Here is a 16190-nt window from a genome sequence, read left to right as displayed (position 1 = left end):
ACACAGTTCTTCTTTTCCTTTAAACCTCTTTCCATTTCAATCCACCTCTTGATCAAGATGGAGGGCGCATCCCGCCAAACGTCAAGGCTACTCCGGCCTCGTGGCCAGAAACTCCTTCCTCAGCGTCTTACACGAACCTCCGCAGCCAGCACCACACCTTTCACCCAGATCCAACGACGAACACTGTCAAATTCTCCCCGGTCGCTTGCCCCAGAGTCACTTCTCAATAGCTTCAGAACTGGTGGTTCATACAATGAGGGACCCACCAGCTATTTCTCCAACCGCCAAACTCTCCCCGCGAACACCGTTGTGCGATTCGTGCCACAACAGACAGCATGGATCGTCGAGCGCATGGGAAAGTTTGACCGTATTCTAGAACCTGGTCTTGCGATCCTTGTGCCATTCTTGGACCGAATTGCCTACGTGAAGAGCTTGAAGGAGGCCGCTATTGAGATCCCTAGCCAGAACGCCATTACCGCGGATAATGTTACTCTTGAGCTGGACGGTGTGTTATATACGCGCGTTTTCGATGCGTACAAGGCAAGGTGAGTGGTTTCATGGTGATTCTTGGTTTTTGCGTGGAATTGGACTAGTCGGAACAAAGCAATCGCTAATACGTCAATCGTCAATTGTAGCTACGGAGTCGAGGATGCAGAATACGCTATTTCGCAACTCGCGCAGACGACTATGCGTTCCGAAATTGGTCAGTTGACCCTCGATCACGTTCTTAAGGAACGCGCCAATCTCAATACAAACATCACCAAGGCCATCAACGAGGCGGCGCAGGAATGGGGTGTCGTCTGTCTCCGTTATGAGATCAGGGATATCCACGCGCCGGAGGCCGTCGTTGCTGCCATGCACCGCCAGGTTACCGCTGAGCGCTCCAAGCGAGCTGAGATCCTCGAGTCTGAAGGTCAGCGCCAGAGCGCGATCAACATTGCCGAGGGTCGCAAGCAGTCTGTTATTTTGGCTTCTGAGGCTCTGCGCTCTGAGAAGGTCAACCACGCTTCCGGTGAAGCTGAGGCTATCAAGCTCAAGGCCGAGGCTACCGCGCTCGGTATTGACGCTGTTTCTCGGGCCATCGAGGAGGGCGGCGAGAACGCTCACAATGCTATTAGTCTCAGTGTTGCCGAGAAGTACGTCGCAGCTTGGTCGAACTTGGCACGTGAGGGCACAGCTGTTGTTGTTCCCGGTAACGTCGGAGACATGGGTGGTATGATCGCCAATGCCATGGCTGTCTACGGCAAGGTCAGCGAGACGCAGGCCCGCGGACTGGCAAAGAAGACTCTTGGAGTCGAAGACGCCTCTCGGTCATCGGAGACGCCGCACAACAGCCAGGTGCCGACCTTTTTTAAGGAACATATTGAGCAGAATACACAGTCTAATATCGCCTCGCAAACTGCGGACGAGGGATTTGAGACGGTCGCTAGCGAACACAAGAAATAAGCGTCTATACTTCACCCAACCTAAACGAGAACGACGACTCCTCTCTTGATTTGCTTTTATTTCCTCCACCCTTGTTTCTTTTTGTTCTGGTCCCTCCACTCAGCTCGGGTGCATGAGCTGGCTGTTTCCCGCTCTGCTCTTCTACATTCTTCTTGAATTGGGCTCTTTATATTTACCCACCACCTCCCATCTCCATTTCTTTACTTTTCCTTTACTGCCTATCGGCTTCCCATTGTTTTCCGGCATTTCTCTAGGAGTCTTCCAAAAAGCACGAGCTTCGCTGTGCATGTGGCATCGAATTCGCCATATTGGTTCCTGTATGTGTACATAAAGAAATTGTTGATCAGGGAGCCTGCGAGAAAGGAGAATATCTCAATGTACAAGTATCAGTATCTTACATCTTTACAGGAACTGTAGGGCACTTGTGAAAAATCGGATATAAATCGTGTCAGATCAGCTCTTTGGTTTCATCACTTGATTCTTGTGTACCCAAGTCGGGTTTCAGCATCGAACCATGCTAAATCCCCTCCGCCTCTTCTTCAAGAGACTACTGAATTTACTACAGATTATTACATATAGAATCCGAGGACCTGTGAAATAGACACCTCAAACAGCCGCCTTTCCCGTAATGTCGGATGGAGCCCCTTGACCGTCATATTCGACAAGAGGCGTGCGCTCGTACCAGTCAGTCATCGCCAACTCCCACCTGCTCTGCTTCTCCGCCCTGTCCGTTAAGCAAGGGATCCAATCCAACGGAACACAAAGCTTTAAACAAGTCCACTCTCGACTCTGTGCAAGTCTCTCCAACGGCGCAAGAATCTCGTCTATCTTGCCATCGTATATAGTCCCTCTCACCTTCTCCCAGGCCGGCATATGCATCGTCAAGCGCAACTTCTGAACATTGCAAAAGCAATGCTCGAACAGATCAAACAAGGCCGGGTAGACCCTTTCCCAAGCCGAGGCCTGTCTTTCATCTAATTTGTACCAGAAATCAAAAGAAATCTCCATGGACGTGATGAGAGACGAGCAAATCGGCGATAAAAGCCTAGGCATGATATACGGAGCGTCTAATCCGTTCCGTAGAACAAAGACATTCGTCCCGTATAGCACTGTCAATGCCTCTTCGTAGCTGGGGAAAAATGATATAAGCCATGCTCAAACTACTTCCAAAAAGAAAATCAACACTCAAGACTCTTGATCAAGACTCACCCGATCTGACAACACCTCAACCACTCTACGCCCCCAAGTTTCGTCCCCGCCGGCGCACTCTCCAACCCCTCGACTCTATTCGCATACCTCTCATCCTCCCGGTCCCAACACCGGTCATCAACAAAAGATCCACTCCGCTGACAAACACTATGCCACCAATCCCAGCGCTTCCCGTCCCGTTTCAGTTTCAGACGAAATGGCGATGGAAACATCCACCCGTGCTCGATATGGACGCGTCGATTACCCATTAGCTCGATATAGATCAGTCTCCTAATCTCTATTGGGAGTTGGAAGAAGTGACTTGTTTCTTGATTGTTGCGCTGTCGGGTGTTGAGTTTGAGAATGTGTTGGTCTGGTGCTGGGATTGGTAGTTTCCATCCATTGAAGCGGTCGCCGTTGATTGAGCAGGTGGAATCGGAGATTCCGATTGCGTTTGGTGACACACTTTTGGGCCTGGTGTACTCATCTTTCTCTTTGTGTTTCCTTTGGAATAACCTGAAGATTTTGGGGGCCATGATTGGTTTAAGCTGTTATGCTGGGGAGCTTTGCGTGTGTACAGGATGTATGGGTGTGGGTGGATGGGATGAGTGCGTGGCAGAAGTTGTTACGGAACTATGCAACTATGAGGAGCCGCAACTTACTGTTGTGCCGAGAGCCGCGCTAGTAAGATCACATGCGACACTTAATACGCTGACATTTCTAGTTTAACTACGTAGCTAGAGATTTGATGCGAAGCACCAGTACCAAAATCGATGGCGGGTAGAAAATTACATAGTCTTAAAGAATTTACATTGGATATGGAGGTCACTAAAACGAGTACATTGTTAACAGCTCCTAGTAAAAAGGCCGTGAAAATCCTAGTTAATTCAAACCAAACACATACTTGAAAAGAATAAAATCAATCAGTAGAACCCATAGATGCCGGAATAGGTTCAATATCAAACCTAATCTCAATTGAGCAATCCACATCCCAGGTCACAACCCTAGCAATATAATACGTACCTCTAGGAAAAATCTCCAGAACCAGATACACCGCACACTTTCCAATACGTGTACCCAGAAGACCCTGGTACTCGGGTGTATTATACTCCCAGATCAGCGGTGCTGCACAGACCGGAGGCCAAGTGAGATCATTGCGCGAAGAATAAAGAACCTTCTCTATGAAACTCTTAGTCTCGATATTGACAATATCACAAGCATAGAAGTGTCGCAAACTCTGGGGGTCAGTAACCTCCTGCATATGAGCTCGGGCAATCTGGGAAAACTGAGGCCCGTCACTTCTGAACATCCCCTCTGCGATGATCAATCCCTTTCCCACAAGGATGTCATATATGTTTTCGCAGCCAGCAAGCCCAAGCTCACCCCCTGCATGACTCTGTGTTAGTGTTTGGTTGTATACCGCTCCATTGGTATATCCCAGTTCGAAGGCATTCTCCGCAACCTGGAATGGGATGTTATTATGCATGGTATGAACGTACCAACGTGTGCTTAGAAGGTCGTCTACTGTCAGCGTGCTGGGCTGGATTTGGCATGTGGGGTCTGTGGGGTCTTCGAGCCATTGTTGGCATCTAGCTCCTTCGTCTTGGGTCTTGCCGTATCGCCGTGCTGGGGTGGCTGTTGCTGGAGGTACATCTAGGGTTGTGGTTGGAATCCCTGCGGGACGATTGGAGGGAACCCAAGACTGCTCTGAAGGTGCCATACTGATGTATCAGTATTGCATGTCGATGATTTCGAATGATTAGCATGGGTACAGATCAGATGATGGACTGATGGTGCTATATATAGTAAGTATGGATCGGCATAAAGGACCTCGTTGGGTTGCGATAGATCTCCATGAGAAGAAAGAAAAGAGAAGAAAGAAAAGAAGATCATGCAAAAAAGACAACAATGACCTGGAAGAGAACAAGGACAAAGGCAATGTAGGCAATGTAAAAGGCTTGTCTGAGAGTTTCGACAAAGAATGAAGAGCTCTGTTTCAAAAAGTTTTGTGCTTCTTTGTGGCAAGGTATATTTGTTTGAACAAAACAATCCCAAGCCGAACAGCAATATAAAGCCAGACATTTCCCACGTTATCGAGTATTCCTCAACATCTCCCACCGGACAATTCGCTAGTTCTCACCCGCAATAATGCCGCTTCTTACAAAACCCAACCACCTGACCTACGAACAGCATTTCGAACAAGAATGCGATTTATTCCAGGATGCTCTACTCCGCGAGGCGCGCTCCCTCCATCTATTGGAAGATCGCCGCGCAGAAACCATCAAAGTCATTTGTGACCTGATCGTTTATTTAGAGGTCATCGCACAGCTCGCTGAGAGAATGGCCCGGAAGTCCCGTATGTGTACAACTGTCCTGATTAGCTCCCCAGGCTATTTCCTTGGTGAGTTCCAGGACTTTTGCAGCACGAGGATCCTGCCTGGATTGGTTAGGTCCTTGAACTGCCTTAAAGAGTCGACTACTATCTATCGCGATATCAACTACACAGTTGCTGGTCAATTGGAGGCGGCTCACGAGGACATGGCTTTTATCTTGGATAGTCGTGAGTAGTCTGTTGCATTAGCTAGACGGATAAGATGGTTCATTCTGATTCGTATCCGAAGTTGATTTCCGTATCTTAAGAAAATGTCTAGAATAAAATATGTCGTTATTAAAAAAAGAAAAAAACAATGTTGTCCGCAAGCTGCCATTTCGTGACCTACATCGTACATGGCCTGTCGGTTCTGCTCGCATACCTCTTGTAGACTTGTAACCAGTTGCTCCGTAGATACCGCATTTCCCCCTTTCCCCCTTCTAAATATCTTGTCTGTTAGATCAATTAAGTGGCGGTCGATACATCACATACTCATTTTCAAGGCAGCCTGAGAGAGCTATATCTGTACTCTCTATCACAGTTTAATGCACCAACACTTGACTATCACACTTTATCTACATATTTTGAGTATACACAGGTCCAAACAAAATAAATAAAGCGTCAAAAAGTGTCATCGCTTCCGAGAAGTGGCAACATTCAACGATAGGTTCCCCGCCGATCTACTCGTGCCGCTTCCCCCCACCTCAACCAGTATCACTGGTATAGTATTAACCCCCCTCCTCTCCGTTTTTCCTTAATTTTCTTTTCTCCTCTATATTACCCCCAAAGCAATAACATAGCCTACAAAACATCCACCATGTCTAGCTCCGGAAAGGGATACACCACTGACAGTTCCGGCACCAACAGCCAGGTATGCCTCATCCCCCCTCTATGTTATGCCACCAAGAACACAATATATGGATTTGTTCTTGGTAAATGTTAAACTATAATGAACATGATACTTACCAAAGCCAAATTAGGGCAACCACTATTGCTCGCGCGACTACGGCTCCAGCGCGTCTAACTCGAACAGCTACCACTACTCCAATACGTAAGTATCTGCTTTGAACGAAGCTGTCATGAATAGGCATAGGCATATGCAGTGGATGGAAATAGTATATTCTGACTGCTTGCTTTAGCAATGGCTCTTACTACTACTCCAACCCCAATGGAAGCTCCTACTACAACAGCGGGTCGGGAAGCTCGACCTACACTGCCCCCTCTGGTGGATCCGGAGGATCCGGCAAGAAATAAATTTCTATGTCGTAATGTTGGCAAGTAATTGTTGTATTATGAAGGCTTGATTTATGTGAATAACCAATAACCAATAACCAATGGATATTTGTGTTTCATTTATAAACATGTGTTTTGATGTAGTTGTAGTAAGGATATCTAGTAGAGAATCTTCATTCGATACTTTCATAGATTGTAGTCCTTCACCAAAGGAAATCATTAATTACCTATCCCACAGAGGTCCTTTCACTAGGAGCTTTAGTCTGTATTGTTTGGCTTTGTTATTATAGAGATATCTAGATGTTTCGCCTCTTACTATTCACCAAGGGATCAACCTCAGACACCGAGACCCCAACATGTAATTCTGTAATTGAATGAGAAAAATATCATGCACCGGTGCCTGAGGAATGTTTTATCTTTAGGGTTTTACTATAATCTTTTATCAAAGACGAGGTTGTCCAGGTATACACTAAGTGGCTATACTTTCTGGTATAGAACCATGTTTGCCCTGTAACACTTTGTTTGATGAAACTACGAAGCCACTAAGCAGAGAAAAAAAAATCTGTATATGATAAAACATATATAATGACATTGATCCCCCTCAAAAAGAAAGCAATAAGTGCTAGCCCTTGCAGTGTAGTTCGAAAGACCACTATCAACGCGGGAGCTCGGACCAGGCAAATCTGGAGATCGCGACTTTTGGATTCGCGCCCTTTTAATCTCCGGTCTCATCTCTCATCTTGACCTGAGCCTCATTTTTTCGTTTCTTTCTTGAATCTCGTGACCGAGGAACCTGTTTGTTTTGGCTCTTGGTCCTGCCATGTTCCACGTCAAACTCATATAAACACCGAAAGACCAGCTCCGACACGCCGCGCCGCTCCCCTCCTTACCCACGCTCCGCGCACATTGGTGCTGATACGTGTCGCATCACCTTATCTCGAGATACGACCACTCAAATCTTTCAGAAAAAAGCGAATAACTGTGATTTTTGCTTCGGGACGGGCGCGATGCATATCATAAAGCCGGTTTGGCTCACGCATGGAGGTACGGAGCTTGATCGCCCTGGTTTTCTTTGCTCGACACCGTCGGGACGGAGACACAGTGCTTTATGAGAGCAGAACCAAATTCATCCCATTAAAGGGCCAAATTTGCTAATGTCATTGCTCTGATACAGGTGAACGGAAGGATTTCGAGGTTTACAGCTGCGATGTCTCGCCAGATGGGAAGCGACTAGTCACAGCTGCTGGAGGTGAGCTCGACCCTTTTTTGTGTTGAGGCGGAGGTCACGAAGATCATGCGCCGGGGAAGGAAATTATGGCTGACATCTGGATTTTGATTCGCTTTAGATGGATACGTGCGAATCTGGTCAACAGATGCTATTTACGGCACCGGAACTCCCGAGCTTGAGGGCAAGCCAAAACAACTGGCGTCCATGAGCAACCACTCAGGCACAATTCATACCGTCCGTTTTTCACCCAACGGGAAATACCTGGCGTCAGGCGCAGATGACAAGATTGTTTGCGTGTACACCCTTGACGCTAACCCTCCAACACACTCATCAACATTTGGTATGCTTTGGACACACTGGATATGGAGAGATGGAGACAGACACTGACATTTATGGGAAAACTTTTAGGTTCTGATGAAGCACCCCCTGTCGAAAACTGGCGCACGATTCGGCGATTGATCGGCCACGACAATGATGTCCAGGATCTTGGATGGTCCTTCGACTCATCGATACTGGTCTCCGTTGGGCTGGACTCAAAGGTCGTGGTGTGGTCTGGCCACTCATTTGAAAAGTTGAAGACGATAGCGATCCACCAGAGTCACGTCAAGGGCATCACTTTTGATCCAGCAAACAAATATTTCGCAACTGCCAGCGATGATCGGACCGTTCGCATCTTCCGATTCACCTCCCCTGCCCCTAATTCTTCAGCTCACGACCATATGAACAATTTCGTTCTTGAGCAAACAATCACAGCCCCATTCGCCAATTCTCCTTTGACAGCCTATTTCCGTCGTTGCTCTTGGTCGCCTGATGGGATGCACATTGCAGCTGCAAATGCGGTGAACGGTCCTGTGAGCTCTGTCGCCATTATAAACCGTGGATCATGGGATGGTGACATCAACCTGATTGGACATGAGGCACCTGTTGAGGTTTGTTCGTTCTCTCCACGACTTTATGCAACCGAGCCGCCTGGTAAGAAGCAAGCCGATGGGCAGCCTGTACCACAACACCACATTACCGTCATTGCTTGTGCCGGTGGAGACAAATCCCTTAGTATCTGGATTACGAGCAATGCACGACCGATTGTGGTTGCGCAGGAAATGGCTGCTAAAGCTATTTCAGACCTGGCATGGACACCTGATGGAAAATGTCTCTTTGCTACTGCCCTGGATGGCACAATTGTGGCGGTCAGGTTTGAAGACGGCGAGCTAGGCTGGGCCACGGAAATGGAAGAGAATGAGAAATCACTCACCAAGTTCGGAACCAATCGAAAGGGCGCCGGTATCACAGAAACTACCGACAGCTTGTTGCTAGAGGAGAAGAGCAAGGCTGGTGAGATCAAGCACGTTGAGGGGAGAATGGGTGCACTGATGGGCGATGGCGCTGAACCTACCACCAATGGAGACAAAGCTCCTCAGCCATCAAATGGGGCCACACCTGCTCGGGGCTCTTCGCCAGCTCCAGAGGCTACGAAGACACAGACCAACGGAACTCCTTCGACACCTGCCGCCACAGAATCAGAGAAGCCTGACCCTTACAAAGCCAAGCTGGAAAAACTTAAGCAGCGTCCAACTTACACCAAAGAGGGCAAAAAGCGTATCGCTCCATTACTAGTCTCCGGAGCTGGGGCCGGCGAGTCATCTCTCCCACAAGCCCGTTTGATGGCATCTGTCAGCAATCAGGTCAAGGCTGACGCCCCCACCACCATCGTTGACCTGTCAAAACCATTTGATGGTCTACCCAAGGGCGGCCTGGCCGCTCTCCTTCTTGGAAACAAGCGCAAGCTGGCCCAAATAGAAGGCGACGAAGACGGCAGTGTAGAAAAGCGTGTGACACTTGCCAGTCAAAACGGTGCAACTCCCATCATGGCCAACACCCCCGACGGCCTTCTACCAGCTCAGGTTCAATCTGCCACGACCGGTCAACAGCAAACTCCAGAGTTCATTCGCCCCGCAGTCACAAATCCTTGCATGTCGGTCAGTCAACTTCGTCTGGCAGTTCCCAAAATTCGCAGTCAGATTCTCCGTGCGCTAGATTCGAGCGGGAAACCGACGGAACAACCTGCCCTTGGTACAGACTCGGGTTCTACCAAGAGTCGTGTGGACGTGGTTTTCGAAGCTCGGAACCCATCACCAGCAAGTCTGACTGGTCGTGTGGTGGACCGCGAGCCAGTACGGCTGACATTGTTCCGTGGAGACCAGCCACTGTGGCAGGATTTCTTACCGCGGACTGTCCTGCTTGTTACTGGTAATCAGAGCATGTGGGCAGCTGGCTGTGAGGATGGATCAATCTATCTTTGGACGCCGGCGGGTCGCCGTCTGGTAAGTGCACTTGTTCTCGAGGCACAGCCTGTCATCTTGGAGTGCAATGGACCGTGGATCCTGTGCATATCCTCTGTGGGCATGTGCTATGTCTGGAATGTGAAACACTTGTCTTCCCCTCACCCACCAGTCTCTCTCCAGCCAGTCCTGGATGCTGCAATCCATACCATGGGCGCGAACCCCACCGCTGCTCCCGCAGTAACAGACGCACGAATTAATTCGGAAGGCCGAGTCATCGTTTCTTTGTCTAACGGCGAAGGATACTCCTATTCCCCATCCATGTTCACATGGCAGCGCATCTCGGAAGCCTGGTGGGCCGTCGGCAGTCAGTACTGGAACACCACAGACGCACCCGTGAGCAACTTGCAGGCCAAGGACGCACAGCAAGACAACAAGGATGCCAAGGCAGCTGTCGCAGCTGGCATCATTCCTTGGTTGGAGCGAAACACCACGAATGAGACCCTCCTCCGCGGAAGAGCATACTTCCTCCAGCGTCTCATCAAGGTTCTATTATCACGTGAAGGGTATGAGACTTTCGAGTCCAGCGTATCCATTGCTCATCTCGAAAACCGTCTCGCTGCTGCTCTGTCCCTGGGTGCGAAGGAAGAGTTCCGGTTATACCTATCCATGTACGCCAAGCGCATTGGTGCCGAGGGTCTGAAGCTGAAGGTCGAGGAGCTCCTGAAGGGCCTCATTGGCGGTCTTTTCGAGGACGAAGATGATGCAAGCGAGGGAGTCCTGAAATTGCAGGCTAATGAGCGCGAAGGCCGTAACTGGCGCGAAGGATCCGATGATCTGTGTGGCTGGCCACGGGAAACATTGTTGAAGGAGGTGATTTTAGCACTTGGTATGTTTTTGTTCTTCGTGCTTCTCTTTTCTTAACGCTTCAATTACTAACACACTTTCGTCCAGGCAAACACCGTGACCTTCAACGTGTGACAGTGCCTTATGCTAAGCTGCTGGATATGGTTGACACTACATCGGAGCATGGCGATGTAATGGATCTTTAATGATAGTTTCTCTCTTGCTACCTATACCTTTTTTTTTCTGTTTTTGCTGGCGTTTAATAGGTTCGGGCTGGGTCACCCAAAAGGGTTTGCATTATTTATCTCTGCTGAGGCGGGATTGGAGATGATATATCTCATTTTCATGGTGTATTTGTATCATAGGTTCTCTTCTGGGGTTTCTTATTTAAGCCAACCTGTTCCCATCTCGCTACGATGTAGTCTTGTTCTACCTACATGTAACTTATGTACCTAGGTAGGTACTATAATAACCCTCGACACACAGTATTACGTACATGGCACCCACATTGATGTGGTGACGTCGTCAGGGCTTGACCTTCACGTGGGCGGTAACAGCTCTGCAGGCAGAAAATTTGAAGATATCTGGCGCGTACCTCAACAACTTTGCTTTTTTGATAGCTAAACACGCATTCATTTACTCTCTTTTTACTCATTGACCTTGTCCACAAGTTCTGTGGGCATCCGCAATCACGTCTTCCACTTCCTCAATCTTTTTCCTTCGTATCGTCGATCGATCCGCAGCTGGTTCTGCATTTGGCGCGCTCCATCCTTGTTCCCGCTTCCGCCTTTCGACTTCCCCCCCACCTCCCACCTCTCTTCTGTCGCCTCTACTCAAGCAAGAAGAAAAAATCCAATAAAATGGCACCCAAGAAGCAGGTAGTCCAGGAAAAGGTCCTCTTGGGCCGTCCAGGAAACAACTTGAAGAGCGGTATCGTATGTGAGCTAGGCCCCCACCCTTTCTTTTTTTTTTTCCCTTTTTCCACACAGCACAGTCCACTTTTTAACTCCCGAAAAAAAAAAACTATTTAAACCCCCTTGCCCCCTTTCCTCCCACAAAATTTTTCTTCTTTTCTTCCCAACCATGATTGACTAACAATATGGCTTCAGGTTGGTCTTGCCAATGTCGGCAAGTCGACACTCTTCCAGTCCATCACCAAGTCCTCCCTCGGTAACCCGGCCAATTTCCCATATGCCACTATTGACCCCGAGGAGGCCCGTGTCATCGTTCCCGATGAGCGGTTCGACTGGCTCTGCGAGCACTACAAGCCCAAGTCGCAGGTTCCTGCCAACTTGACTGTGTACGATATTGCCGGTCTCACCCGCGGTGCCTCGACCGGAGCCGGTCTGGGTAACTCTTTCCTGTCGCACATCCGCGCTGTCGATGCCATCTTCCAGGTGGTTCGCTGCTTCGATGATGCCGAGATCATCCACGTTGAGGGTGACGTCGATCCTTGCCGTGATCTGACCATCATCAACGAGGAGCTCCGCATCAAGGATATCGAGTTTGTTGAGAAGGCTCTTGATCTTCTTGGCAAGCAGACTCGTCGTGGTGGACAGTCTCTGGAGATGAAGAAGCTCAAGGAAGAAGAGGCTACTACTGCCAAGATTCTTCAGTTCCTGAAGGATGGCAATGACATCCGTAAGGGTGACTGGAACCCCAAAGAGGTATGTTGGAAAATTTTCTCTTTTTCTCTCCCCACCAAATTTGCCCTTCTATCCACACCACCTCCTTACCTGATGAATAAGAGCACTGCTCGAAATTAACCCAGCTCGTTGAGTGCCCTCATTAAAAGGATACTCACAATCCGAGGGCACCTTGAGAAAAAAAGTTATATGCTGAAATTTTGGAGTCCACTTCTACATGATTACATCACTCAAACTCTTTGAGACATCTCATGCTAACCAAATTGGTTATAGGTCGAAGTCATCAACCCTCTGTTCCTTCTCACTGCCAAGCCCGTTGTGTACTTGGTCAACCTGAGCGAGAGAGATTACATCCGCCAGAAGAACAAGTACCTTCCCAAGGTCTTTGAGTGGATCAAGACCAACTCCCCCGGTGACCCCATTCTTCCCGTCTCGGCCCAGTTCGAGGAGCGTCTGACCCTGATGCACGATGATGCGGCCGCTGAGGCTGAGTGCAAGACCCTGGGCACCAAGTCCGGTCTGCCCAAGATCATCACTACCATGCGTCAGTCCATGAACCTCGGTAGCTTCTTCACCACTGGTGAGGACGAGGTTCGCCAGTGGACCATCCGTAAGGGTATTAAGGCTCCCGCTGCTGCCGGTGTCATTCACACCGACTTCGAGAAGACCTTCATCCAGGCTATCGTGTACAACTACGCCTCTCTCCGTGAGCACGGTGATGAGAACAGCATCAAGGCTGCTGGCAAGATTATGACCAAGGGCAAGGATTACGTCGTCGAGGACGGCGATATCATGCTCATTAAGGCCGGTGCTGCTAAGCACTAGGTGCACATAGACAATAGTTCTTTAAATGATACACCAGTGTTGAGTCTTCATAACTCTTTTTTTTTCAACTTTAGATTTTGATTTTCTCGTATGCCAATTTGACTTGCCTGATCTAAGCCATCATTGCTCCCGAGGTCGTTCCTTTTGTATCCGCCACGTTCAACATGTTTGTTTTTACACAATATACCTTATTCGTGCTCTATATATGGCTCAATTATCTTCATTCCTAGACACCAGTGTACCATACCTCATATTCATAATATATTATCATCCATTTTATTCTATTCTGAGCCATTTAGTATCAAGTAAAAAAAATGCAAAGCAATATATTGATCACGTGACGCCATCCCCGCGCATCCCACTTCCGTATCAAGAGCTTGATTCTCATATTATCACAACCTCAACCAGCATCATGTTTAAGAAAGAGTGAGTCAAGCCCTTCAATCCAATCACGGCAATCCCACAGCTGGGCCAGCAGCTTGTTCGGAACCTTCTGCCTGTTAAATGGGAGCACACATCTTCCTCCGTTTGAGGCACCGCAAAGACCGCAGCAGCTGTTCAACAATCCAGATCAAGATATAAATAGCTCCTATGGAATAGCTATGGCCACCAATGCTTACCAAAAACACTAGCTAACATCCGTGTTCCATCTAGTATTCCTCCAAGCAACCGGTCTAAGGTCAAGTCCTCAGTGCAGCGCGGCCTGCGTCAAAAGCTGCTGGAGACATACCCAGGCCTCGAGCCCTTCATTGAAGATGTCATGCCCAAGAAGGCCTCATTGGAAGCCGTGAAACTGTACAGTTCCCGATCCCCTTTTTTTTTCGCCATCCAATTCCAGCAACGTCATCTCCAACGTTCCGACATAAATATGCTATGCATTGTATCCCGCGGACCCAAAAGCTAACCAAACCCACCACCCCAGACCCGATCGCGTGACCCTCTACACAATAGACTCAACCCCCCTCTTCTTCCAACCCATCGACGGACCTCCAGTCCCCCACCTCCGCCTCATCCACGCCTACCCCTCCGCTGTCCCAACAATCCAGATCGACCGCGGCGCCATCCGCTTCGTGCTTTCCGGCGCAACACTCATGGCTCCCGGTCTCACCTCCCCCGGAGGCCGTCTACCTGATGCCGAGCATGCACTTGAGGCTGGACAGATCGTTGGCGTTAAGGCTGAGGGCAAGGAGGAGATTTGTATGATTGGTATGCTGAAGGTTGGCACTGAGGAGATTAAGAGTAAAGGGAAGGGAGTTGTTATTGATGAAGGCCATTATCTTGGTGATGGGCTTTGGAGAATGCATTTGGATTAAGACATGGTTTTATCTCAAAAGCATGGAATTCATTGGGCTGGGGTTGGGGTCTTTTGATTTGGCTTGAAACTATACCTCTCTGCACGTATGGTGATGATTACATGTATGTGTTGGATGATTTGAAATGAAATATCCCCTCTGGACGAGGATCCTGATTGGTTCAATGGATGTATTGAGTGAATGTACATGTACGTGTAGATAGCTTCTTGTATTGAGGCTGTAAAAGTTGTTTTTGATATATGGCTTTGTAGTTTTATATGTAGAAGCAGAAGTAGACATATATGACGCTCTGCGGGGCGCTTCCAATACCCACTTCCCTTTTTCATTAATGTCTTCGTGATTTAGTTGACACTTATTTCACGATGCCTTCCAATGGCGGAAAATGCCGATTGTGGTCTCAGCCGGTGAGTCAAGGCCAACGAATCTTGAAGCCATATGATACATAATAACTTAAACATCCCCAGAATGAGCCGATTATCTCGATTAGGCGACGAGGCTCGTTCGCGTGCTTTCACAAGTTTGGCCGATATGAGGTCATAAGAGCAAAATACAATCAGAATGTGGGAGATCATTGGACAAGAAATTTTGATAGCCCACGAGTCTGACCATATTCCAGTCCGACTGGTACTGCAAGCATGTGTATGACCAAAACCCAGACGCTGAAGCCTACCATTACATCAATAGATTAGTTTTCGAATGTGCTGCCTGTCAGCATGCCTGACTACAGAGTGCCTTCTCGCTCATGTCTGGTATTTTGATACATAGAACAGGCTGATATACCTCGACAAACCCGGATGGAAGTCAAGAGAAGCTTCATGTGAAGCTAAGGACAGCCGAATACCGCCCATCTGAGAGCGACCTTTGGAAGGATTGTTCGGGGGAAGTCGACTGGGATACGTTACCAGAAATACCTGATCGTTGTACTACGACAGAACCCCAATTTTCAATGTCCACTAGAGCTAGCTTCACATCCAGAGTTTGGAGAAGCTTCCGATATTTACAGCTACGTTTTATCATCGCAGAGGCTCCGACGAACAATTAGTGATATCACCATGCATAATTGGTACATAATAGCAATATCTATACTTCTAAAGCCTCTCATGCATGCTGTGTTACCCATGCATTCTGTGTTACCAGATCTCTTGTATCTAATCTTTCCTGCTTAAGTGGGTTTTTGTTGTTGAGAAGTGGAGACGAATACTGCAGTATAACATCAGGTTTTAAAATGGAACTGAGAGTGACGGCGTAAAAAGCCCAAATATCAATTAGAACTGGTCCAGATATGCAGGCCAGTATAGAATACCAGAGCAATAAGTACTGACAATGATCTAGAGCCTAATTTTCCTGTCTCGTATCACAGACTAAATATCAGACACACTTTATTATTCCTGGTTGCTATACAAGTACCCCATCTGTCACTAGTGAGATCGAGTTGCGTCAGCCTATTTTGGAATATTAGATTGCATTAGTGAGTGCATGCAATATCTATACCTAATCTACATGAAAAAAATCAGTACAAAACACTTAGTGGGTTGCTTTCAGCTGGAAAAGCGAAAATAAATAAATAAAGCGTGTTGTGCACATAAGAGTGGCGGGTTTCATGTAGCATCGTCATTCCAGTCCTATGTATGATTAAACATAACAGGATATCGTCACATATATTTACCAAGGCTGACGACAATTGCTTAAATAATGCTAGTGTGGAACGTACCACGAGGAAGATATCTGGCTGTTTTGAGTCCAAGGGCACACAGGTTCCGCCGGCATAAACAATGGCAATTTGCGAGAAAATATGGTTGACTCCTCGGGGGATGG

At 48.0% G+C, this 16190-nt stretch overlaps 9 protein-coding genes across 9 annotated transcripts; 7 read left to right on the top strand and 2 right to left on the bottom strand.

Annotated features, from left to right (window-relative positions):
- Positions 1-57: 57 nt before the first annotated feature.
- On the top strand, positions 58-1896 carry N7455_007215 (SPFH domain-containing protein; the record flags this gene model as incomplete). Its single annotated transcript, XM_040957781.2, has 2 exons — positions 58-545; positions 636-1896. 2 exons carry the CDS (start codon positions 58-60, stop codon positions 1444-1446), a joined length of 1299 nt encoding a protein of 432 aa, XP_040811805.1. The 3' UTR covers positions 1447-1896.
- A 156-nt stretch (positions 1897-2052) lies between these two features.
- N7455_007214 (uncharacterized protein) lies at positions 2053-3170 on the bottom strand (the record flags this gene model as incomplete). Its single annotated transcript, XM_040957760.2, has 2 exons — positions 2053-2575; positions 2656-3170. 2 exons carry the CDS (start codon positions 3168-3170, stop codon positions 2053-2055), a joined length of 1038 nt encoding a protein of 345 aa, XP_040811754.2.
- Positions 3171-3553: 383 nt separating this feature from the next.
- Positions 3554-4354, bottom strand: N7455_007213 (uncharacterized protein; the record flags this gene model as incomplete). Its single annotated transcript, XM_040957753.2, has 1 exon — positions 3554-4354. The coding sequence occupies one exon, from the start codon at positions 4352-4354 to the stop codon at positions 3554-3556; it is 801 nt and encodes a 266-aa protein (XP_040811841.2).
- Positions 4355-4782: 428 nt separating this feature from the next.
- Positions 4783-5202, top strand: N7455_007212 (uncharacterized protein; the record flags this gene model as incomplete). The annotated part of the gene is made up of 1 exon (XM_040957821.2): positions 4783-5202. One exon carries the CDS (start codon positions 4783-4785, stop codon positions 5200-5202), a length of 420 nt encoding a protein of 139 aa, XP_040811736.2.
- Positions 5203-5793: 591 nt separating this feature from the next.
- N7455_007211 (uncharacterized protein) lies at positions 5794-6259 on the top strand (the record flags this gene model as incomplete). The annotated part of the gene is made up of 3 exons (XM_040957752.2): positions 5794-5876; positions 5986-6056; positions 6145-6259. Exons 1-3 carry the CDS (start codon positions 5823-5825, stop codon positions 6257-6259), a joined length of 240 nt encoding a protein of 79 aa, XP_040811813.1. The 5' UTR covers positions 5794-5822.
- A 734-nt stretch (positions 6260-6993) lies between these two features.
- On the top strand, positions 6994-11005 carry hir1 (putative histone transcription regulator Hir1). Its single transcript, XM_040957792.2, has 5 exons — positions 6994-7282; positions 7413-7487; positions 7585-7806; positions 7875-10634; positions 10700-11005. The coding sequence occupies exons 1-5, from the start codon at positions 7246-7248 to the stop codon at positions 10795-10797; spliced, it is 3192 nt and encodes a 1063-aa protein (XP_040811855.2). The 5' UTR covers positions 6994-7245; the 3' UTR covers positions 10798-11005.
- A 212-nt stretch (positions 11006-11217) lies between these two features.
- On the top strand, positions 11218-13115 carry N7455_007209 (YchF/Obg family ATPase). The gene is made up of 3 exons (XM_040957701.2): positions 11218-11526; positions 11701-12258; positions 12511-13115. The coding sequence occupies exons 1-3, from the start codon at positions 11452-11454 to the stop codon at positions 13060-13062; spliced, it is 1185 nt and encodes a 394-aa protein (XP_040811734.1). The 5' UTR covers positions 11218-11451; the 3' UTR covers positions 13063-13115.
- Positions 13116-13474: 359 nt separating this feature from the next.
- Positions 13475-14375, top strand: N7455_007208 (translation machinery-associated protein 20; the record flags this gene model as incomplete). The annotated part of the gene is made up of 3 exons (XM_040957765.1): positions 13475-13488; positions 13717-13857; positions 13985-14375. The coding sequence occupies 3 exons, from the start codon at positions 13475-13477 to the stop codon at positions 14373-14375; spliced, it is 546 nt and encodes a 181-aa protein (XP_040811728.1).
- Positions 14376-14933: 558 nt separating this feature from the next.
- N7455_007207 (uncharacterized protein) lies at positions 14934-15227 on the top strand (the record flags this gene model as incomplete). The annotated part of the gene is given in 3 exon segments (XM_065605560.1): positions 14934-15014; positions 15065-15124; positions 15141-15227. 3 exon segments carry the CDS (start codon positions 14934-14936, stop codon positions 15225-15227), a joined length of 228 nt encoding a protein of 75 aa, XP_065461414.1.
- Positions 15228-16190: the final 963 nt, after the last annotated feature.

This window comes from Penicillium solitum, assembly GCF_028829755.1.
Source record: "Penicillium solitum strain IBT 25940 chromosome Unknown utg000004l_segment0_segment0, whole genome shotgun sequence".
Taxonomy (NCBI): domain Eukaryota; kingdom Fungi; phylum Ascomycota; class Eurotiomycetes; order Eurotiales; family Aspergillaceae; genus Penicillium; species Penicillium solitum.
The sequence above is the reverse complement of the archived record's forward strand: the minus strand, read 5'-3'. Positions and strand labels throughout refer to the sequence as shown.